The 24,565-nt window shown below is 35.2% G+C and overlaps 1 protein-coding gene across 4 annotated transcripts in view; it reads right to left on the bottom strand.

Annotated features, from left to right (window-relative positions):
• The window catches only part of Ankrd12 (ankyrin repeat domain 12), a 91,124-nt gene that overhangs the window by 12,879 nt on the left and 53,680 nt on the right, over nt 1–24,565 (bottom strand). For 3 of the 4 annotated variants that reach the window (XM_063231964.1, XM_003464453.4, XM_003464454.4), the window contains one exon: nt 1,321–5,993. In XM_063231964.1, coding sequence (XP_063088034.1) covers nt 1,321–5,993 — 4,673 coding nt within the window. Of the gene's footprint in view, nt 1–1,320; nt 5,994–18,659; nt 18,740–24,565 lie in introns of all 4 variants that reach the window. The other variant, XM_063231965.1, reaches the window with a different exon arrangement.

Here is a 24,565-nt window from a genome sequence, read left to right as displayed (position 1 = left end):
GATCACACCATCTCAGAACTCCTGTAGGTTCCACGGAGGTCAACTGCATTTCAGTCTCATTTCTTACTCTACTCAGTTCTGCTTCCTTGACACACTACTTACTTCTGAAGCCCACTAAGAAACCTCTTGCACATCTCTGCCTGGGGAATCTAACTTGGTGCAAATGCCATCAGGTCAAAGCTGTTGGGGAACGACATCTAGAAGGGTTGATGATGGAGGTCAACAAAGATGACATGGCCAAGAAAGAACTTTAGGGGGACTGACAGCTAGAAGACTGCTGAAAGCACAGAAACAGGAACTTCCACATGTAGGGAGCACACAGAGGAAAGAGTACATGGAAGAACGGTGACTTACACTTAAAAGGCAGGTAGAGAAAAAGAATCACTAAGATACAGAAAAGACTAGTCAATAAAACAGAGGAGCCAGACGATAGCACCATGCTCTAACACCAGGGAGATGATTTTATGAAGAATGGTCATAATGCCAAATCTGACAGATCAAAAAAGAAAGCAAAGTGAAGAGAGGTCAATGAATCTGACAGTTGTGAGTTCACTGGTGACTTCCACCAGCATAAAGGATAGGGAATGAACAAATAACAAAACAAAGCCCTCCCGCACAGACGACTCTTCAAGAGGTGATAATGAAGGAGACCTAGTGAGGCTGACAAGCTGGAATGGTCAAGGGCAAATGTATTCCTCCAGATGGAGAGGACTCAAACATATTCTGAATGGGTGACTAAAAAGACCACTGAGGGGGAAACTGAAAAAATATGCTATCAAGAGGTTTTTTTTAAATAGAGGAAGGTTCCAGAGATGAGTGGAAAGGATCGGATCAAAAACATATGTAAAGGCATTTTCTTCAAATTCAGAACACACCTCATTTGAAACAAAGGGAAAAGAAAATAAGTGAAAAAAAAAAAAGCAGTTATCCTGTGTTGTACAATATGGAAGACACTGGCCATATATCTACAGCACATCTTTTTTCAGTATCAGGGACTGAACTCACAACTGTGCGCTTGCAAGACAGGCGCTTGTGCTGCTGAGCTAAATCCCCAGCCCCGTACAGCACATCTTCTGAAGTGCAGCTATCCAAATTGAGATGTTATAAACAAACCAGGTTTTTTTAAAAAAGTAAAACATCTCAGTAATCTTTCTGTACTGATATGTCTAAATAGTATTTTGGGTACACTGTATTGTATACGGTATTAATTTTACCTGAGCTTCACTTTTTAAATCTTTAAACATTTAATATGTATGTGGCTTGCATTATGTTTCTACTGGGCCATGTGACAGATGTATAGCAAGTGACAGGGTTACTTACCGTGGGAATACAAATCTTGCTCAATGGGTTTCCATCCAGAAGATACGATCCATTAAATGTTACATATTCATCATAATACTGAGGCGCTTGAGGAATAACGCTACACAGTAGCTTGCGCTTTTCTTCAATTTTTTTCCTTATGTGCAAGTATTCAAAATATGGATTTGCTCTGTCTGAACTATATGGCTGAATCTCATCTAGCTTCAGAGAATCCACGATGGCTGCCAGAGATTGCTGGGTCTTCTCCTTTGCTTGTAATAAAGAAGGATTCACCTGCACAGGCTGTGGTACCCGTGACACTTTCCTTTTCCGTGGATGGTGAATTTGAGGATCATCCTCTTCAGTTAATCTTATTCTTCCTCTAGGAGATGAGTCACTGTCCTTTTCTGCTAATAGTGCACAGCTAGTAAGAATCTGTTTGCTTTGATTTGCCATTGTATTTGCTTTGTTTCTAGTCATTCTTTGAGGGATTTGGTTTTCAGTTTTATCATCTTCAGCATTTTCTTCTAATTCTACCTTAACTAATTGACCGTATTTATGCATTTCTGGTTGTGCTGAGTGCTGTGAGTGATTTTCCAGATTGGATAAAGTGCTTTGTTGAGATTCTTCATCTTCAATGGAAAGCAGACATTTTTCATTTTCAGGACGTTTTTGATTAGGTTCACTTAGGTTCCCCTTTGGCATACCTGCATTCACTTCACATAAATCAGAATCATACTTATTCAAGTTAGTTGAGAACAAACTCTCCAGTTTGTTTTCCTTTACATGTGAAATAACCTGAGTTTCACCAGGGCTATTCTCAATTTCATGGCCACTGGAAGACTTGTAAGTGAGTTTGTTAAATGCATGTGCATTTGGCGGGAAGAGGCCATCACTTCCATTGATGTCTCTTTCTGATGGTAACACATGCAACATGCTGGGCTTCTCAAAGTTTGGTGATGCTTCCTGAATAGTGCTTTCAGAGTATACTGGGATAAAAGTATCTGCCTTTTGAACATCAGCTAGGACAAAAGTATTTTCCACATCTTTTGTTGAATCATTATCAGTATCTGAAACAGAGCCAATCACTTGAACTGCATCTTTCTGTTGTAAGATATCCAGCTCTTGAGTGGCAACATATGATAAGGATATATGTTTAGAGACAGAATCAGCATCTGAAAGTGATTGGTTCGGGAAAGAGCAAGGCTGCTGTGAAGACAGAAAGGACACTGGATCCTGAACACCAGAGTTTCCTGGTAGTTCAGTCTGGTGCAGGGATAAAAATTCAGAATTTTGTTCTTTCAATATTTTATTTTCTGGATTACCAAAGCCCTGAACAGAGAAATCTTGATCAGATGTACTAGAATTTGCACAAATAAAGTCACCAGTGCTTAATGCCTCTAGTCTATCCATGGGTATCTCCCAGGATTTAGTTTGGATCACACCAACCTGACTGGATGGCTCTAAATGCACAGGACTGTCCATTAAAGTGCCTAGTGTACCAGCACTCTTGATTACATTTACATCAGCTGAAATGTATTTGCTGCTTGCAGCTGTAGTTGGAGAGGCTGTGAAACTGGAATGCATATTAGATGCATCTGAAAGGTCTCTTTCAGGCACATTTGAAGATAGCTGAGGTTTGGGTGAAGGACAATTATCTCTTGGCACAGTTAAACTACTTTGATTGCTTTCTTCAGATGTTTGGAATTGTTTGATATGTTCACAAATGACAGATGGCATGCTACATCTCCGAACTTCTACGGTAGGTCTCCCCTCATTTATAAGTAATTTTACGTCTTCTACAGAAGATGCCCTGAGGTGACTTGCTGAAAGTCTGTTTGCATATGGTGGTTTAATCCGCTCTGGTAGTTCAGCCAAGCTGTCCAACTCCCTTTCAAGAAGAACTGGAGATTTGGCAATTGGCAAAAAAGGTGACTGTGAAAAGGACATTTGGGACTCTGACCCTTCTAACATGAAATCAGAATCATATTCAGCAAGAGGCCTTGGGGTTGTCATAGTGGTATGGCAGGAATCTTCTGAACTAGCAACAGAAATCATAGATACAGACCTGGAGCTGAGACCTGGCTTTTCACCTTCTGATCGAGGAGATCTATTTAAGCTACTATCTGAAACAACAGATGACTTCCCTAAACTCGTATTTTTGGTGTCAACAGATTGTGATCGACCACTGACGGTATCTTTAGATTGTTTCTCCTTGGTATAATCAGTCAACTCTGAACTCTTAGACCTAGTAAGTTCTTTATTTTTGGGTTCAGCCAGCCCATGTTTTATTTTTTCTTTATCTTTTACTTTAAGTTCTAAACAATTACGGTTTTTTAATCTTTCCTTTTCTTTTTGCTTGATTTTTTCCTTATGCTTTTTGTGCCACTGTTCTATTTCTAAGTCTTTAAGGCTCAGCATTCGCTCGAAACTTGTCTGCATTAAGTCATCATTCACTAGCCTCTTTTCTTTAGGTCGAGTATCTTTTGATGCTGGTGAGGACTTAGGTTTAGGCTTATCTGCGTCAGACTTCAGTTTGAGTGAACTATTTAGTTGGATTTTATCTTTGTGTTTGTCACGTTCTTTGTATCTATCTATATCTCTATCTTTTTTATCTTTTTCTTTTCCTTCTGGAGTTTTCAAAGGCTCATCTTTTGTTTTGTCTTTAAGAGATAAAGTCTTCTCATGTTGTGCTTTACTATAGCTATCTAATATATTTGTCTTTTTCTCTTCTTGTAAGTGTTTGGAGTTGGTTATACCTTCTTTATCTCTAGCTTTTTCTTTTTTATCTAATTCCCTGTCTTTTTCTTTACTTCTTCCTTTTTCTGATTTAATATACTCAGTATTATCTGACTGCTTACTTTTTTTCTCTATTAAGTGCTTTTCTTTGCTTTCTGTAAGGTGCCGGTCTTTCTCAGGTTTTTCTTTATCATGTCTTCTCTCCATCTTTTCTCTGCTTCTCTCCCTATCATCAGTTTTTCTAATAGTATTTTTGATCTTCTCACTTTCTTTATGACATTTTTCTGAGTGATATGAGTACAGTTTATCCTTTTCTTTTATTCTATCAACACATTCACTAAAATCTAACTTGTCTTTTTCTAACTTATGCTCATGTTTTATCTTTTTCTCTTTTTCAGAATTTTTTCTTTCAGTCTTCTCAATGTCTTTAGTTTGAAATCGTTTCTCAGATTTCTCCTTACTTTCTTTTATATGTCTCTCTTGTCTTTCAGTATCTATTTCCTTTTCCATTGAATGAAGTCCCACAGATTCCTCATTTACATTTATACTCAAAGAACTAAATTCCATTTCTTTATCTGTAGGTATGCTCTCTTTTTCTTCTTTTGAATCTTTTATCTTTTCTTCCCTAAAAGATTTCTCATTTTCCTTTTTAATCTTTTCCCGTTCTTCTTTAAAATTCTTCTCTTTTGAGACATGCTTTTCCTTAGTTGATTTCTCATCTTTTATGTTTTTTTCCAATTTTGATTTTTTTTCTATTAGGGACTCATGTTCTGTATTTAAAAGTAGATCTTCAGTTTCATCACTTTTAAAAAAATTCTCTTTCCAAAATTCTCTATCAAATTCTACACTCCTTTGTAATTCTTTAGTACTATCCTTATTTTTGTATTTTTCCTTTTCACTGTCAACTTCTTTTTTGTGCTTTTCTTTTTCCCTCTCCTTATGTTTCAACTTATGTTTTTTTAATGTTTTACCTTCTTTGTCCATTTTTTTCAATGTGCAGTCCGAATTTTCAAATGTGGGATTATGATCTTCATCCTTTATTTTGGCATTTGATTTTTCACCAAATTCTAAGTGGAAGTCTTTCTGATGTTTATTTTTTTCCTTATGCTTATAAGACTTTACACTTGAGCTTTCTGGCAAGAATTCAGATTCTGCATTATCATATCGAAGAAGATCAGGCTGTAACGACATTTCAGAACTTCCTGGTGATAAACATGTTTTAGTATGTTCTTGTTTTAGTGGTGCTGACTGTTTTTCACTTAAACCACAAGAATGTTTGGGAGGCTTACCAGTGGAAATATGAAATAAATGTAAGGAAGAATCATCTTTTGGGCTAAAAGATTTCCTAAAATTCCCCTCCTCTCTGGTCTTTTCTGAACAATCTAGTGCAGTATTAACTGTCAAGTTTGTTACTCTAGTATTTTCTTTCCCCTCTTTTTCTTGCTTCAGCTCTTGGTTCTCTTTATTTTTGTTCTGATTTTTTAACTTCCTTTTAACTTTGCCCTTTTGCTTGTATTCATACTCCTTTTTGGTTTGTGTGTCAGAATTTGATGTTTCAGGCACAGAAGATACAGTAGAAATCTTTTTGCTCTGAGGAACTTCTTCATCAGAGCTTTCAGTACTTGAATACAGAAGAACCCTAGATGGTTTTTGTTTTTTACTTTTGAATGATTTAGAATAGAAGGCTTTCTCCTGTTTTGCAAATAGACTGCTCTTTTCTGGTTCTGATTCATTCTCTTTTCGTTGTTCTTTTCTAAGAATATGCCTATCATCAATCATTTTGTTTATTTCTTCTTCATCATCATCTTTAAACTCATATTCATCAAGGGCCGATGGTAGAGGTGCTTTACTGGGACCAATCTGTTTACTTTCACAGATGAGAGATTCTTTCTCTGTTTCAGAGTCAATATTTTCATCAACACTAGAAGGATTCACAGAGTGAGCCTCTTCAGAGTCTAGAAAAAGAAAAGAAAAGTCTGCTGTTGGTCAAAACCTAACTTACATAATAAACAGACAAATTCATTTCATATTTATAGGTAAACAGTGCAACAGCAATATGTAAGAACTTGGCTACAGTACTGTAGAACAGGTTAACAGAGAATCTGCTTCACAATGAGAGCCTTTTGATACTTCTCAAAGCACGTGACATTGAACTGACAATATATAAAACATGTACTTAAAACCCAGGAGTCTGGATTTGAGAGAAATATTAGGTTAAGAACCATTAATTTAAAGAGTTTAAGTAAATATGACAAGCTGTTTTATGTGTTTTGAAAATTAGGAAAACTAAGATATAACATGATTCCCATTAAGGACAAGAATGTAAATAAATTTCTTTTTCGGTAGTGCTGGGGACTGAATCCAGGTAAATGCTATATATATGCTATATAAGTGCTCTACTACTGAGTTACATCTCTAGCCCTAGATGAATGGTTTAACTATACAAAAAACATAACTATTTGGCAGGAGGGGTGGAATTAGAACCATTAAGAGAACTATAACCCCCATTCCATGACCATGATTGTGATAATTTGAATATATTATTTTAATCTCCCTTACTCTTTTCCTTAGTTTTGTTACCTATAACTTTTTTTTTTTTTTTTTTTTTTGAGATGAGGTCTTGCTATGCAGTTCAGGCTGGCCTTGTGCTCACTTTGTAGCCCAGGTAGGTCTCGAACTCACAACAATCCTCCCACCTCAGCTTCCTGAAGTGCTGGGATTACAGGTGTGAGCCACCACGCCCGGCTATAATTTAAACTTGATACTAATACATGCTTTAGTACAATGGTGGACATAATAGGGTCAATTCTTATGTAGCGTTTTTAAGTACATGAAAATTTAGTTTGATGAAGTTACATTCAATTGGTTGTATAAACAAAGCCAAATACTTGCCAGACTCTATTTCATTACAGTCTTTTCTTTTTAAATTCAGTAAGAATGTTTTCTCAGGTTAGCATCTCTCTTTTGATAAAACATTTTACACAGGGGACTTCTAACTGAAAATGAAACCCAGGACTTTAAGGAAAAAGAGAATTCAAGACTCTAGTCAAGGGGAAGGAAAACAGAAATCCAATTTAAAAAACCCAAAATGAATTACAATAATTAACACTTCATTAGCAAAGTGTTTAATTAAATAAAATTACATATTTTAATAGCTTAAGCTTCCTCTGAAGTAACCCAACTTCCAAGTATTATATTTATATTTCTCATGGAACTGCTCCTAATTCCAGAAGCATTTTTAAGTGCCCCCAAGGTACCTGGCACTGTGTTGGGTTCTCTGAGAAATCATATATATATGTACTTTTTATTACAGATGTGGTTCTAAGATAGTATCATTATAAAGTGCTATTAAGTGATATAGTTACTCTCACATACAAGGCATACAGAAATAGTTTGGAACTGTAATTCTTTGCATGTACATTAACATGTACATATTTATATTATACGTTAAAATGCTCTTTGGAGTTATCAGTGATGCAATATACAGTATCAAACTATAGACCTTTATGTCACTAAGAGGAATACTTATTTTGTGATCAGTCTTTATTTTGGTCCTTTATTAAGTGAATCAAAGAATAACTATATCAGTTATTATTTTCTCTGAACTATTTATAATTAATTAATTTGGCCTTGTGGAGTATTCCTTAGCAGTTTGCAATAATTTCATTTGTTCGTTAGAGTATTAGTTTTACTGAAAACTGGGAAGAATTTTTCCTTTGTATGTCCCATAAAAACCCAGGAGAACGTTTTATACTTAGACTCTATCATGGAGAACATTTATTAAGCTCTGCTAGGCCCAGTGTACTAGCAAGCAAGATGAAAACCACTACTTTTTTTTTTTTCTTAAAGGACTGGAGAGTGCCTGCGGGTCTCGAACCACGGAACCCATGGAAGCCAGCGACCTGGGCGGTTGGGAAGCCAGAGTCAAAGGAACCGCTAGGCTAAAGCCAGCCCAACTACTACACTCTTAAGTAGTTGCTAAAATGGCACAGTGTATATTGAGGAAGTCTGATTGGGGAAATGGAGGGTTTCTCAGAGAAGCAGCACAACGTGAGGTATAAAGACTATATAATGATTTAAGATAGAATTTAAGGGCATGAAATTACTACTGTATAAATAAGCAGCTCAAATTACAGTATACCATTTCATAAACTGCTTTTTACTCATTTAGCATATGCATGTATTTTGACATTTTCATTTGTTTTTAATAGGTGCATATAACTAATAGGAACATTAGTACCATTTTGGTGGCCAGCAATTACTTGATGTTATGTATATATAATAATGGAGAACATTTTAAAATATACTATTACTTTGGAATAACAGTTCATCAATATATGTGTATAGAAAAAAAGAAACAGGGACACATGCTAAAATAGAATCTGGAAGAAACTCTGGTTGGAGGAATTATGCACACTTCATTTTCTTCTTTAGGCATTTCTATATTTTTTAAATTCCAAGTTACTAAAAATTTAAAATCCATGAGCTATTTTCAGATGTATCATTAAAAGAGTATTTTTTATTCATTTTTAATAGCTGTATCAGAGAAAAATATTTTTTAGAAAGTTCCCTAATAAAATGATACTAATATTTTAGCTTAATTGTTTTGAAATCACTGGTAGCTTAGTTTCCTATGTGTATATCCTATGTAATTTCCTGAAGCCTTTTTATGCTTATGAATATGAACATGTTATGCAACACGTTCATTCTTTGGTATGTTTCATTTAACATAGTGCTGATTATAATTTTTCAACATATGCACTACAGGCAAACTGCAAGTTTTTTTTGAGAGGTACACATGTACCAATACACTAAAGAGACGCACTTTTTGTCCTTTTGCATTCCCGACTTATCCACTCTCCACTCTTCAATTCAAATATGACTTTCCTCCCTAACAGCTCTTTTACAAAATTTGCCGGGGAGGGGGAGGGAAGGAAATATGACTGAGGATCAAACTCAGGACCTCATGCTTACCAGGCACTGTGCTGCTGAGCTATATCCCAGGGACAATCTGTACGTTTTTAAAAGCAAAGACTGTAAATTGTAATTCAGTTAGCCTGACACAAAAGCCCATGACGAAGTTATAAAGATTTGCTGGGAGAAGAAATATATCTGGAAGGTGGCAAAATTACGGAGATTTAGAGCTGACTTGCTGTTAGGAGTGGGGGTCTGGCTGCAAGATGGGGGTTACTGAGGATGTGGCCTGGAAGGGGCCCTGATTCTCCCTGATTCTACTTCCTGCCAGCTGTAATGTGAGTTGCTTTTCCTCCACCAGGCCTTTTCACCATGTCTTTCCTGCCTTTCAGCCAGCTGAATAAGGACTGAAACCTCTAAAATGTCAGGGAAAATAAACCTCTCCTTCAAGTTCAGGTGTCAGATATTTTGTTGCAGTGAAAAGGAAAGTGACTAAGAAACTCTTTGAAAATATCTCCAAAATAATGTCCAGAGAGATTTTGACACATCACATTATTTTTTTTCTTTTTCCTTTTTTTCGGTACCGGGGATCTAACTCATGACCGCCTGCTTGCAAGGCAGGTGCTTATGCCGCTGAGCTAAATCCCTAGCCCCACATCACATTATTTTTATGTTGATATTTTGCAAAGCAATTAAAATTCACATGTCTAATGAGAAAGCCAACAAATAATGAGCTTCTGAAGTAATATGCATCATATATGACACATTTTTAGGATGGCTACTGTATTAGCCTTGCAAAAGTGACTGTACTACTCCAATCTTAACTTACAGTCAAGCCCACGTCTTTACCTCCCACCTTCTGTCTGAACTTCACCTGACCAACTCTGCACTCATCAAATCCACATCAAAAATGAAGATCAAAACATTTGACTTCATTTCCCTTCTACACAACTTCTTGCTGCTGAAAGGCAGTTTTACCTTTGAGGCATAACTTAAAACCCAAGAACCATTTCAATTGTCTCAATTCCTCAGCTTCCATACTCCACTCTTCAGTTTTGATCTCTACACTTTCTCAAGCCCACTGTTCTCACTAGTCCCACTGCCACTGCCACTGCCTCAGTGCAGGTTTGCAGCAGCTCTTGCATAGATCAGTAATCACCTTGAACTACAAGGAGGCCAGTGCTAGACACAATGTTATATCTCTTCTCTCCGAGGGCTCCTGCTGGCCCTAGAAAAAAATATAAACGCCAAAAATGGCACAGCACTTTTCAAAGTCAGAGCTACCATAGCTAGCTTCACTCACTGAATCTTATCATTTGCTACTATTTGATCTTTACAGCGGGTATTATCTTCATTTAAGAGACAACAGAGGAATATAAAAAAATTACAGTACTAAACAAGGTGTACTGTACAAAAAAGACACCAAGGTAAAGACGGGTCATAAGTCTGAGCAGTAGATCAGTTAAGTTTGAATGGTGCACCTTGTTCCTAAATCTGCACAGTCCATAAACAGGTAGGTTATTAAAATGAGGAAATACCTGTGTTTAGAAAAACTTCATAATTTTCTGAATACAAAAATCAGGTAATATGTAAGGATATATTTGAGAATGCTAATTATGAAATGCATTCTTTTGCTATGGATTTTATTTGGTACTGGGAATCAAACTTAAGAATTTGAGCTTGCCAGGCAGGCACTTATGCTGCTGAGCTACACCCCCAGTCCTCACTAAGGACATTATTAGTTGTATGCTCTATGGGGAAAAAAAAAAAAAAAAAAAAAACCCCAAAAAGCAAAACAAAAACAGCAAATGAAGAAATATCATTAAATCAAGAGTTTAGCAATGGTGCATTTTATATGAGGCACAACTAAATCAGATCAGAATACACAGGACCCGTGTTTCAATTATACAAACATCAGCTCTGACAGGGACCCTCTCATATACATAATGATTAGCCTCAGGTAGTGGGGTAAATAGGTGCTGGTATGAGCTCTGTGTTCATATCAGATCAGTATGTACTATCAGAGACCAACACTCGTCGGGCTGTTACGAGGAGTACATGGGCCAATGTACGTCCATGATAGTCCCTGGCATACACCTGGTCTAGCCTATGCATGTGTTACTACTCACCACCTAGAGAAAAAAAGAGAGGCGAAACTATTGTACATGTTGATTTACAAAGCTCAAAGCCAATTCCATACATTTTCACTCTTGATTTAAGCCAACTCTAGGTATTTACTTCATTGTCAAGGGATATAAATGAGGGTTATGGAAACCACCAGTCACAAGGTGACTATGACTATGTAGACACAGATTTCTTTTCATCAGAGAAGGCAGAAACAGGAACAAAGAAACAGAATGAACAACAAAAACATTATTTTCTGATATCTAATTTTTTCATGTATTAGTGTTTGGTGACATGATATATGTAAGTATCTCTCTGCTGATTGAACAATGGGCTTTACACACACTAGGCAAGTGGTCCATCACTGGGCTATATCCCTAGCCCAAAAATTTTTTTAAAAATTTTATTTCAAAGAGAAAAAAAGTAAAATTTCAAACCACGATAATGAGGGCATAAGAATGGTATATATACTGCGTAGCTATCTTCGTGTCAGTTATAGTATAAGATAACTGCATTTAATTGTGTGAACAATCCTAGCACAAACCTTTCTCTTCAATGAGCTCAATCTGTAGCATAACTAAACTGTTGCTTATATATATATATGCTTATATATATATATGCTAGTAAGTAATTTAAAGAGATGCTATAAGAGAATTTTTATTAAAAATATGTAACTGTACACTGTGTTTCTACAAGTCTGTAAATAAACTCACTCATCTCTAAGACATCTTACATTCCCAGAATACATAATAATGTTAGTATCACTAACTTGTCCATGATAATAAAGTTACTAGCTGGCGGAATTAGATCTTCAAACCCAAGTTTCTCAGATTCCAAAATGAGTTCTTAAAAGTATGTTACTTCCAGTAAATGAAACATATAATAGGTGCTTAATATAAGCAAGATGAATTGTGTTTGCTAAGATGTTGCTATATTATGTGATCTTTTCACAAACATTCAAATAAATACCCTCTATTTTTATTTCATGATTAACTGAGAGAACTCTGTCACAAAAATCTAGGACCTAAACTATTACTTTAAGGTTTACTGATACTGATTTATATATAAAATGCTTTGAAAAAACATCAAAATTAAACATACCTACTTGAGATTAGAACTGAATTCTAAGTATGAAGTTGGTTTCCATTTATTCTTGATTTTGAGATATCTCAGATATAAATATCTTGATTTACATACCCATAAAAGTCAGATAATACCTTGTGACTATTAATAGTTTATAAAGAAAAACAGAATGGCTTGAATGCCTTTATTAAATGACTATAAAGTAGTAAATATGGATTAGCTTTTCTGTGTATATTATGGAAAACATTAAAGGTTATGATATTTAAAGTACAGCACTAAATATTTCATTTTATATAAATGTCTAAATACGATAACTTTAATTCTTATTTTCAATTTTTAAAACTAATGCTTACCAAGTTCTAATTCCGACAGTTGCTTTCTCTGCTTACTGATGTCTTAACTCAATTTACATTACACCGCATTTCCAAAAGCTGTGTACTCTGACACCAGTTTTACAGCTGCAGAACCTGATCACACAGACTCATTAACCAGACTACAAAGCCATGGCTCAGACCTAGACAGTTTAGAATGCTAAAATCTGAGTGGTTATGATCAACACAGAAATAAAAGAGCAGAGTGGAAAAAGACTTCCATTTTAATTAATTTCTGCTGTCAAAATTCGTACATCAAAATTGCTTTTTCCAGAAGACAAGATCAAAATTAAGTATCCTTTTAATACCAGGAATATTAACAGCTGAGAATGGTGGTACACATCTGTAATCCCACAAATCTGGAAGGCTAAGGCAGGAGGATTACAGGTTCAAATCTTGCTGAGACAAAAAAGTGTTAGTAATATAGCTCAGTGCAAAGGCCATTGGTTCTGCCCCCAGCACAATCCATCAATCAATAAAAAAAACCTGTTTTTATATTTGGTTACCTGCTTACAAACCTTAAGAAATACATAAGAAAGTTCTAAGCCTTATTTACAAAAAACAGTGTTCTTTTGCCATATCTCACATTAGAGGAGAAACATAGAGATGCTAAAAGACAGAATAAAAGCTTCCCTAAAATAATCCCATCACCCAGGAGAACCATTTCTATAGTTTAGTTATCAAATTTGATTTTGTTTGAATTAACTTATACTAAACATAATTCCTGAACCTCCCAAAAGTATTACTGTTGTTTCACAAAGTATGCTCATACACTCCACGAGCACCCTAAAATCTTCTCATATTTCACTTTGTTTCATATTTTTATCCATGATATGCTCATGCAGTTTTTTGGCTTTGTACCTTTGGCCTTATTTCTTCTTTACCAGGATAAACAAAATGCCTCTGTATCACCAATAGCATGACTCAGCAAACCTGAGGATCAAATCTCTAAGTGTATCTCTATAAGTGTAGGATCTAACCTTTTTAAATAAACATTTTCCACAAAATGTTGATATTCTACTCAATGCTATAATCTGAGAAATTTTCATCAAAATCTGTAATCTACTTTTTGTTTATTTCTGGAAGCTTACAGGACATTTTAACATTGTGATGTGCCTTGCCAAGGGTTTTCTCTTTTTCTTATCCATTACAAACAATTCCCTTTGATCTAAAAAACATGTCTTCAGTTAAAGGGCACCTTCTTCAACGTTTCCTTTCCACTATTCACTTTTTTTTGCAATATGAATTGTAAATGTCCGTTTCTTAGTATCATTTTTGGGGGGAGGTCTCACTATGCAGTTCAGGCTAGCCTCAAGCTTGCTTTGTAGCCCAGGCTGGTCCTGAACTCACAATGATCCTCCTCCCTCAGCCTCCTGAGGGCCGGGATTACAAGTGTGAGCCACCAGGCCCAGTAATGCCATTTTTCTTATATTTCCAGTGTCTTTGTTTTCTGTGCATTCTGTAAGCTGTCCTTGCAGGCTTCAATTAGACTTCCATGATATCTCATGCAGTCCTTCATCCTGAACAGAATTCTTACTTTAGTTACACACACAGCTTGAATCTCAAGGACTTCTCTGGTGTCTGATTACTTTATCGTAATAGCACTGTGGTTGATACGGCTACTCTTGAGAGCTTACCCCTTTTCCCCAACATCTGACTCCAGGGTCAGATGTTCTGTTTGTTTCTCCTGGCCCTTGTCTTTCACTATTTTCCTCTCACCTCTGGATTTCTTTTCATATTCACAGCTTCTCCTTTGATGAGAGGCCTATCTGTCCTGCCTGAGGTTGCCTCTCATCTTGGTCTTCTGGAACAGACTATTCCCTGAGCACAAGATTCTGGGGGTACAGATGTTCTCAGATAGCTTCATTTGGAAAATGTTTTCTGAGTGCAGCAGGTCTCCTTTTTGTCTATTTTGAGAGTTCCTTTGCTTTACAAAGTTCACTAACCCAAATAAGGTATTTAAGAATTAATTACACACTAGTGACTAGTATTTATGCTACCCAGTCAATGAAGTAACAAAAAATGCACTTGCATTTTAGGAAACAAATTTTTACAGCTTCAGCTTTGCCAAAGTAACTGGCAAAGGTAGCCTAGAAACAGGAGAACAAAATGTTAGGCAATTTCATATAGTCTCTACTAAATTTACTAGGGCTGGGGATTTAACTCAGCGGTGTAAGCGCCTGCCTGCCAAGCACGAGGTTGTAAACAAAACAAAACAAAAACAACAAAATGGTCATTTCTATAAATTTACTAAATTCCTAAACCTCAATACCTCAAAGTAAGTATTTGTTAGGTATTTAAATTCTGCTATGTAGGTGACAAGCAATCACACATTCACTTAGGAATAAGTATGCCAGCTGAGAATGTTTTCAAATCTATAGTAATAATATTTTCAATTCTATAGTAATACATATTGGTAAGCAAATTATAGGTAAGCATTTAGGAATGAGGTGGACAAGGTATAGAGTATCACCAATAGCTGAAAACACACACATAAAAGCAAAATCTACATAAGTTATAAATCAAGTACCACAGCAATTAATGCACATTCCACAGTCTTTTTTCATGTCTTTCTATTAAATTGTCAGTAACACAATTATTTTTTTCCTCTGAAAATAGGAGTGGTATCACGACAAAAATTTTGATGTCACTAAAGGAAACTGACAAAAATCACCCAGTCTCAGATATTTCATCATAAATATACACATTACATGGAGGTCCATTTAATTGTGACTATATAAAACATTTTTTTCTGCAGACAGGATGATACAGCTAAAGATGAACTTAAATAATGCACATGTAATTAAAAGCCTTAAGGAAAAAGTGTTTCATTTGTGTTCTGCCCAAATATACTCTTTACATACTTTTAGTCTTAAATATTCAACAACATCTCACTACTGTAATTATGTGACAGACTCACTTTAAGTTACCAGGAAACGGTAGAAGTTCCGTGAAGAAAAAATCATCAAGCTAACATTTTAAAACAAAAATGTTTAGCTCTGATGTTTGCAATAAATAATATATAGTTTTTGGGCAAATGTAAATCAAATTTCTTGACTTCTATGTTTATGTGAACTTCTAACAGGTATTAAGCAGACTTATTTAATATCATAAAATTTAATGACCTAAAATATATGAATTTGCAGCCATCCACAGCATACTGTAATTTACATCCACAATTTTCTTTTCTTTTTTGTCTTTTTCCTTTTTATCAGTACTGGGGATCGAACTCACGACTGCCTGCTTGCAAGGCAGGCACTTATGCCGCTGAGCTAAATCCCCAGCCCCACATCTGCAATTTTCTTCCTTTCTTTTCCTTTCCTTTTCCTACTATCTGCAAGTTGATGATGTAGACTATGTAGTACACAATTTTTCTACACTGCTAAAAAGCACACTTTTATAATGTATAGTCATTTAAGTATTCATAATTTTTTCTCTCCACTTAGAATCTGAAATGTATTTTCTCTAAAAAGCATTCTTCCTAGAATTGTAACTTTCAGGCTTTGGGACTAGATTGATAAAATTAATTTGCATAAAACACATGATGAGATACGTGCTGACAAAAAACAACTGAACACATTGGGAAAATCAATGTTATTCATATTTTGAAATTCAAAAACACTAAAATTTAGAACTGTGTATAAAGTATACATCTTACAAAAAGCAGAGAAAAAGGATAGCATGCAAAATACTACACTGGAATTTTTCTTTTATGGCCATAATGGTCATTAAATAAAGAATACCTATAAATACCAGATATAGTGCTTGCTATTGTTCAACAACTTCTGAAATAGGCCTAACCAAATTAGTAACTAACGGTACTGGCTGAACAGATTAAGGTTCTGGGGTTAAAAATGTGACAGCGATTTTCCATTCATGTTCTAACTCCTATTACCTAACAATTATACTGAAGTTATTAAAAATGGCATTTGGAGTTGGGTGTGGTGGCGCACATCTGTAGTCCCAGCACTCAGGACGCTGAGGCAGGAGGATCATTGCAAATTCAAGACCAACCTGGGCTACAAAGTGAGATCAAGCCCAGCCTGAACCTCACAGTGAGACTCTGTCTCAAAAGAAAATCTAAATAAATAAATAAAATTTTAAAAAATGGCATTTGGAAAGAACAAAACTATTCACATTTTACCTTATTAAATAGAAAAATCTTTACATATTCTAGTGTACAAACTCCTTTATTCTATACAATGCTCTAGCAAGTCTAAATTCTAATTGCTATGTATTTGGACAGTCCAAAACACCCTCTGTAACCTCTTACTATAATCATTATATGTCTGTTAAAAACATTGCTTTAAAATTTCCTGAGGTGATGCTTGTTTTTTTGACTAAAATTTTTTTGTGTGATTTCTGGATTAACTGCAAAAATTCCACGTAAGTATGTATTACTACTATGTATTTCATAGTTCCTGAAATACAAAATTGAGGAAATGAGTATGACAATGTATTTATGGTGTAATAGTACAACTAAATTCTATTTTATCATTGAGAAAAATGAGTCTTCAAATTGGGTATAGTGGCACATGCCTGTAAAATCAGCACTCTGAGAGGCTGCAGCAGAAGGATCACAAATTCCAGCCCAGCCAGGATAACTCAGTGAGACCCCATCTCCAAAAAGAAAAAAGGCTGGAGATATAACTCAGCATGAAGACCCTGGGTTCAATTCCTAGTACCACATATGAACTCCAAAAAAGGAAAATGAAGATTCAAATACTGGTTGTTTTATGTATTTTATGAAATGCACTTAGTAAATACCAGTGCATAGGAATACATTACTATCTTTTCTTTTTTTTTTTTTTGGTCTTTTTCATTTTTATCGGTACCGGCGATCGAACTCATGATCGCCTGCTTGCAAGGCAGGTGCTTATGCCGCTGAGCTAAATCCCCAGCCCCCATTACTATCTTTTCACAGTTTAATTTTTCTTAGAGCAGACTCTAAAAGTAGCTTATGTATTATGATGAAGCATTTCTTTGCTTGTAATAAAGGTTGCACATAAGGAATGCTTACAGGAGCTACTTAATAAAGGCTGTAATTTTTATGACAATGATTAACATTTTAAACTTTGTCCAGTGTATACTGTTTTAAAATAACACAATCAGTGTCTTATTAAGTTAACGAAATCTCTACTCTGGCAACTAGAGAGTAACAGAAACATGGGCCTCTGATGTGACAGTTACTTATTTCTCCATTTCTACAGTGATGACTCATGAGTAAAACTGGCACTCTAAACAGTACTGAGTTCTCAGTATAGTGGCAACAAGCAATTATATACAGTAAACACTATTATTAGACAGAATTTCTATACAGAAAGGTAATAGCAAGTTTCTGTAAGGAAGGTGACTAAGACTATGGAAAAAGGGAAGAAATGGTGGGGGGGGGCTAAAGAATTATGCAAATTTAGAAACAGCACACATTACGTACAAATAAGCTGTATTAACCAAATATGCATTCCTGTAACATTGACAAAACGATTTATATGAATGACGTAAAACTGATACTGAAAGTCTGGCCCATTAAGTGAGGCCAGTCTTCAAAATGTTTATTAACGATTCCTCATGAAATGACAACCTTGCACCAAAAGTGGCAATCAATTATGTCACTGAGCACATTGCTTATTTCAGCTGACACTGTTCCACAGCACTTTTTCCTTTCTGATGAAGAGAGTGGTACACTGATTTACACTGTGGCATGAGATTCTTAGCTTGAGGACTGGTAGCAGTTTATAGAATGGCTACTCTTAGTAGCATAATGTACAATGTCTAAAGGAATAACTCATATTTGGAATACTATGTATATGACACTCATTTGTCCACTCCAAATTTATTAGATTCTGAAATTCAGTCATTCATTTTCTATGTTTGTAACATTTAAAGTGTATCTGTCACATGGATGGTACGACAATGCAGATATAGGTAACAACACTATTAGGCTTTGTACATATAAGCATTAATGGGCAGGTAAATTAATTCTTGAATAAATATTAGTATGTTCTGAATTTAGACTGCAGCATGAAGTCTGATAAAGTCTAAGAAGGACCTCATGTAAATTAAGCAATAAGCCTTGGGTATTTTCATCAGTCTTTTTCAGTAACTCCAGAATCTTTGTATGATACTTACTGATAATTTTTGCATCATTCCTTGAGTGACTTTGACCAAGCAATAATTCAGGTACATTCACCATGTGGAAAATAAATATTCTGAAAAATTAATATATAGCTGATGAACACAAGAAATTGTTAAGATCAGTGAAAATAAAAAAAGTTCTAGAAGAGGTGATCTGCTCTAATTAAACATGTAAGTTCAAAAAAATACCTTTATTCTGTGGGAAAAATTGGTTGCAGCTTTTCTCTCTTAAGGAAGGTTATTGCTTTTTATAGCTATTTTCGAGACCAAAATTAGAGTTCATTGTCATAATAAACAGAATATCATACCACATACAAATGTTTTCATTCTTTTTTTTTACATTCTCATGGAAGACAATGCAATTTCAGCTATCACAAGCTTGATTCCACGTAGCACAAAGGTGCTCAAAGTATTTTCAGCCTGTTACTAGCAGATGGATTTACAGGTATGTTGGAACTTGAAGCTAATGTACAGTGGATGATGTCAGTATCTCTGTTTTCATAATCAGCTGTACTTCAGTGCTTAAACAACGTCCAAACATATAAAGGTACTCAAAAATAACAGTTGTTGAATGAGGCAAAGGAAAAGGAGGCTTGCATGTACAGTTGAATAATGTTACCATTGAGAAAACCAAAGAGAGTGGGGAAAAAAATTCCATTTGTGAATGTTGATTTTTCTTTGAAGAAATATAAACATATCATCTGGAAGGCAGCTAAATTAAGTTTGATGCTTAAGAGGAAAGTCTAGGATAGAAAGTTATACTTGAAAGTCCTTGTCATATAGTTATAGCTGTCAGAGTGGGTAAGAATTTATTTGCCAGGTTATGTAATATGAGAAGAGGATTGAGAAAGTAGTATCTTTAGGAAAACCAACACAGGGGTATATAAAGAAAGAAATGATGATGTGAGTTTACAAGAAAACTGAAGAGGAATAGTTTAGGTAACTGGATGAAGGCCAAAGACAATTATGGCCCAGAGACTAAGGTTACAGAATTTCAGAAAAAAACAAGACCAATGTTGTCAAATTCTCATCTTGAAAGGGCAGGACTAATATATATCTAGGGGATGTGGTAGTGAGAAGATAATGTGTGATCTCAGCTTCCAGAAAGTAAGTAGTTTAGACTGTATATTAAGAAGCACAGTTGTAATGATTAAACAGACAAGGATGCAGGCAAGAGAAGATTCTGTTGACAGAATTTTGTATTTTCTGCCACCAATCGTCGAACACATGCTTCATTAGCAGCCCGATACACATCCTTCCAGATATTGATACACACTTACACAATCTCACATAAAAATATATGTATATGTAAGAATACAAACAGATTCTGTAAACACTGCTCATGGCTGAAGTGCAGGTCAGTCATGGGCACTTGCTTGGCATGTATGAGACCTTGGGATCAAGCTCCAGTACCACAAAACCAAAACCAAACTAAGCCCAACAACAACAACAAAAAATTCCAAACCAAGTAGCACTGTTCACTCAATAAAATGAGCTATGATTATTTATCCAGATTTCTCTAACTCACAAATCTTTATGAAGTCCATGATGTCTGTTACTGATGATTGTCTACCTTTTTGTCCATTAAAGAGAATACTGTAAAAAGATACAGGATATTCCCAGAGTGTGCACGCTAGATTAAAGAAGATTAAGTATTAAGAATGTTTTTGTGGGGGCTGGGGGTTTAGCTCAGTGGCATAAGTGCTTGCCTTCCAAGAGTATGTGAGTTTGATCCCTGATAACAATAAAAAAAAATTTTTTTTAATTTTAAAAAAAGAATGTTTTTGTTGGTAAAAATGTGACTTAAGTCTACTTAAAAGTAGAAAAAATAAACAAAAATCCTATAAACACACTTTTTTTTCATACCTAGGATCCAACACATAATCTCATGCTTGCCAGGCAGGCACTTGTGCCACTAAGCTATATCTGCGGCCCCAGACACACTTTTGCATTAGCTCTAACAACCTTTAATCTCTGGCTAATTCACTTGTCTGTTCACCCTAACCCTGCAATGATTTTGAAACAGTCCCAATCATTTTATTGTCTCACCCATAAATACTTCAATACATATCTCTAAAAGGACAAAAGGCTGAGGATTTAACTCACATTACATGTTTAATCCACCAGGAGCTCAATGAATTTCGCAACTATCAGGTCTAGGCTTTTTTTTTCAAATAAGATAATTTTCTGCTGTCATTTGTATTACCTATCTTCCATCTGTTTTTCTCTTTTAAATTCTCGTATCATTCCCATGTTGTATCTGTTAGGTGTCCACTATTTATCTATTTCCCAAGTCATTTTTATCTTTTCATTATGATTATACTTGTATTTTTGCTATGATGTACAAAAGATGTATTTCAGCTGATTTTCCAGTCTCATGATCTAAGTCTCCTTCATCTATTGAGTTTGGCTGTAAGATCATGTGCTGTGCTGTATGTGAATTGTGTTCATTCTCATTGCTGAAGTTATGTTTTATCAAGTTATTTTACTTAATGAGCTAATATTCTGTTTTATTCAGCTGATCTCTCCAATTTCTAGGAGAATTTTGAGAGTTGCCTTCTCCTGCTGGCTCACACTCCGAACAGCGTTCCTGCAAACAAATGCCTCGCCTCCACCTGAGGCAAGCTGTCAACAGCTGAAGCACCAGGAGAAAGCAACCTGTTTTCCAACTCAGGCTCCAAACTTCTTTAGCCTTTCCCAGTCCTAATTGGGGGCTGGTTCAGTATTCCTTAGATTTATTTGATGGAGCTGGGGTCCTAGCATAACCTTGAGGGGTAATTCTTTTTTTCTTTTTTCTTTTTTTTTGTCTTTTTCCTTTTTGTCGGTACTGGGGATCATCGAACTCACGACTGCCTGCATGCAAGGCAGGCGCTTATGCCGCTGAGCTAAACCTCCAGCCCCGAGGGGTAATTTCTTACCCCAATTCAGTAAATACTAATCGAGCAGTATATATGTACTCAACACTTACAGAATCTACATTTTTTATCAGAAAGCAAGGGGAAAAATAGACACTGAAAAGCAAAGTTGCCATCACAAGTTTGCTTATAGTTTAGCTCCAATTTTCCTTCAAACACTGCCTGATGTCAATTATTTTTCAGTTTTACATTTTTCTCTCTGTATTCATTCCCTACCCTGTCTCTACTTCCTGCAATCAGTCCCATTTTTGGATGGTGATTATTTAGGGGAAGCTCTAATTGTTTGTTAGGTGAAAGAAAGGAACCACCATTATTACTGGCTCTTTTTAAAAAATCATGGATTATGTATCAGGCTTTTCCCTTCCACATGATCAAGAATTTCTTAGTATTAAACAAATGAGTTGATCCATACCCTGAATCTTTCAGGTGCCGCTTAATTTAATAGGTTTGTTGAAGATTCTCCCAAAGAATAAATGACCTATTAAGTATGTTTTTCAAGTCTTACTCATTTTAAAAAGTGTGATATGCCCATCATATTGTTTTTTTTTCCTCCCTTATGTTTCTCTTTCTCTTTTCCATACGGTTTATCTGTTAAAAAAACCAAATCGGGTTGAAGTCCCAAAAATCTGCAGTGTCCTGATGGTACACTTCAACACATTCCTCTCACCCTGGCCTTTTCTACATGTTGATGGCTGGATCCTGAGGTCCTTAGAGGTTGAGGCCTGTCCCTCTGACATAGCCATAGTGGCAACACAGTATGCTCTTTTTCTTTTCTCTTTCATTTTTTAATTTAATGTTAGAAACTGCAAACGCTCAATGCGCATTTAATAGGGGCTGCAATTTATCTTTTTTATACCTAGGACAAAAGCACTTGTCTTCACCAAGGCTATCTTATTACAAAGCTCATGTAGCAAAGGCAGGAAAAAAGGTTTTTCCCTTCATTTGCTCAATTTTAAAGATTTATTCTCTATCAGCCTCTATAACGACAAGCTAACTTTAAACATTATCATTATAAACTTGTAGATTTAAACATTTCTGATGGGTTCCACACCTCCACCATTACTAGCCTTAGTACAACTCATATCCCATCTTAGCCGGTCAGAAACTTCTCCAAGTTGTCTCCCCTAAGGTGTTTTGTAAGATCTTACATTAATACTTGATATCATGCTGGAAATCGGGAACAAAAGATGTTCCACATTCATCTTACATATGCCTCTGACCTGAAAACAATTCTGCTTGAGGAGCCTGATTTTTAGTAGAAAACATTTTAAGATCATAATTTGGGAACTATGAGTGACTACTGCTACTAATTCATTGCTGTTAGGTTTTTTTAATGGACAGAGTAAGGATTCTCATGTATTTTATACATCTTAAACTTTACTTGGAAATAACTGCAAAGTCAAAAAAAGAAAAATAAAAAATGCTAAACTGTGTACACCTTTTACCTAGACTTGTTAACCTTCTACAACCTGCTTTACAATTTGCTGTTAAATATTATCTATATGCACATATTTCTTCCTGATGTATAAATCACGGCCCTATAGCTATTAAGTTCAGTAGGTATCTCCTGAATATATCTTACTATGTCAGTACAACACAAAAGTCAACATAGACACAACACTCATCTACTGTCCCTGTAGCTTATCGGATCTAATAATGTTCTTCCATAATCATTTTCCCAGTGCAGGATCCAACCCTAGAGCAGGTACTACCTTGATTATTTTTTTAAACAGTTTGAAATCTTTCTACTGCTTTAATGGTCCTTCATAATGATGTAATTTCTTAATCTTTCATGACATGACACTAATTTTATTTTTTAAAAAATAGAACATTCTTCATGATACACTCCTATTCACACTCAGCTGGCAACTAAGAAGTGATGTTATATTCTACTCAGGATGCTCACATCTAAAGTACCATGACATACATCTCTCTCTCTTTTGATGATGCTAAATTTTGATCACATAGACTAGCTGCTACTAATTTTCTCTACTATATTATCATTGGTTTGTATCTTTTCTCCCTCTCTTTCGATGTGAAAAGGTTATATACTGTTCCTTATCAAAAACTTTATATTTGTCAGCCATTAGTGATTCTTTTCTAATCATATGCACTCTGATGAGTGTTAAATGATCCATGGTAGGGGTGGGAATTAACTAAAAGGCATGTAAGGAAACGTTCTCAAGTAAGGGAAATGTCTGTAGCTGCATTATATTGCATAAGTCTGGGCATTTCCCAAAACACATAGAATGATAAATTTAAAATGTATTACCAAAAATCATAAACAGATACTGAACTCTAATGAAATGCATGCTTAAGTATTTAGGGATGTCTGAAACTTATGAAATGCATCAAAAATAAGATGGACTGATGGATAAATGCTAATATAATAAAGCAAATACAGCAAAAGGCAACAACTGGAAAATAGCTATGTGGGTATAGGATATTTTCTGCCCAATTCTTTGAAGTCTGTTATACATTTAAATATTTTCATAATAAATTGAGAATTTTAAGGAATAGGTTCTAAAGAACACAAACAGCAAATGGATAATTATAATTTGGAATAATTCTCCAATGTTCCTACCATACCTATATTTTGAAAGTATTATGTATCTAATCTTATGGATGAAAGATAGCTACTTTGTAGCTAAAATGTGGTTCTAGAGATGATGAAAACACAAAATATGTGAACAGTTTTTCAAAAGTCAACTCATAATAGGGAAGATCCATTATATTAAAAGAAACATGTAATTCCAAATGCATATAATTAATAAATACTTTTAAGTCCATGCTTACTTTATCCATTTTGCTATGCAGTTAGTTTATTCAAGCAGGCCATAAGACTTTTATTTTTAAATTCCTACTGGAGAAAATGTAGATTAACTTACATTTTCGCAATATTGTACATCTAAGGCAGTTTTTCATATTACTAGGAAAATTTACAAACACTTAAATGGTTGCACAAGATGCACATACTTTTAAAGT

The sequence above is a fragment of the Cavia porcellus genome, unplaced genomic scaffold (assembly GCF_034190915.1).
Source record: "Cavia porcellus strain 051 isolate PalLab524CR breed Dunkin Hartley unplaced genomic scaffold, mCavPor4.1 scaffold_20, whole genome shotgun sequence".
In the NCBI taxonomy this organism is placed as follows: Eukaryota; Metazoa; Chordata; class Mammalia; order Rodentia; family Caviidae; genus Cavia; species Cavia porcellus.
Note: the sequence above shows the minus strand (reverse complement) of the source record. Positions and strands in the feature narration are given on the sequence as shown.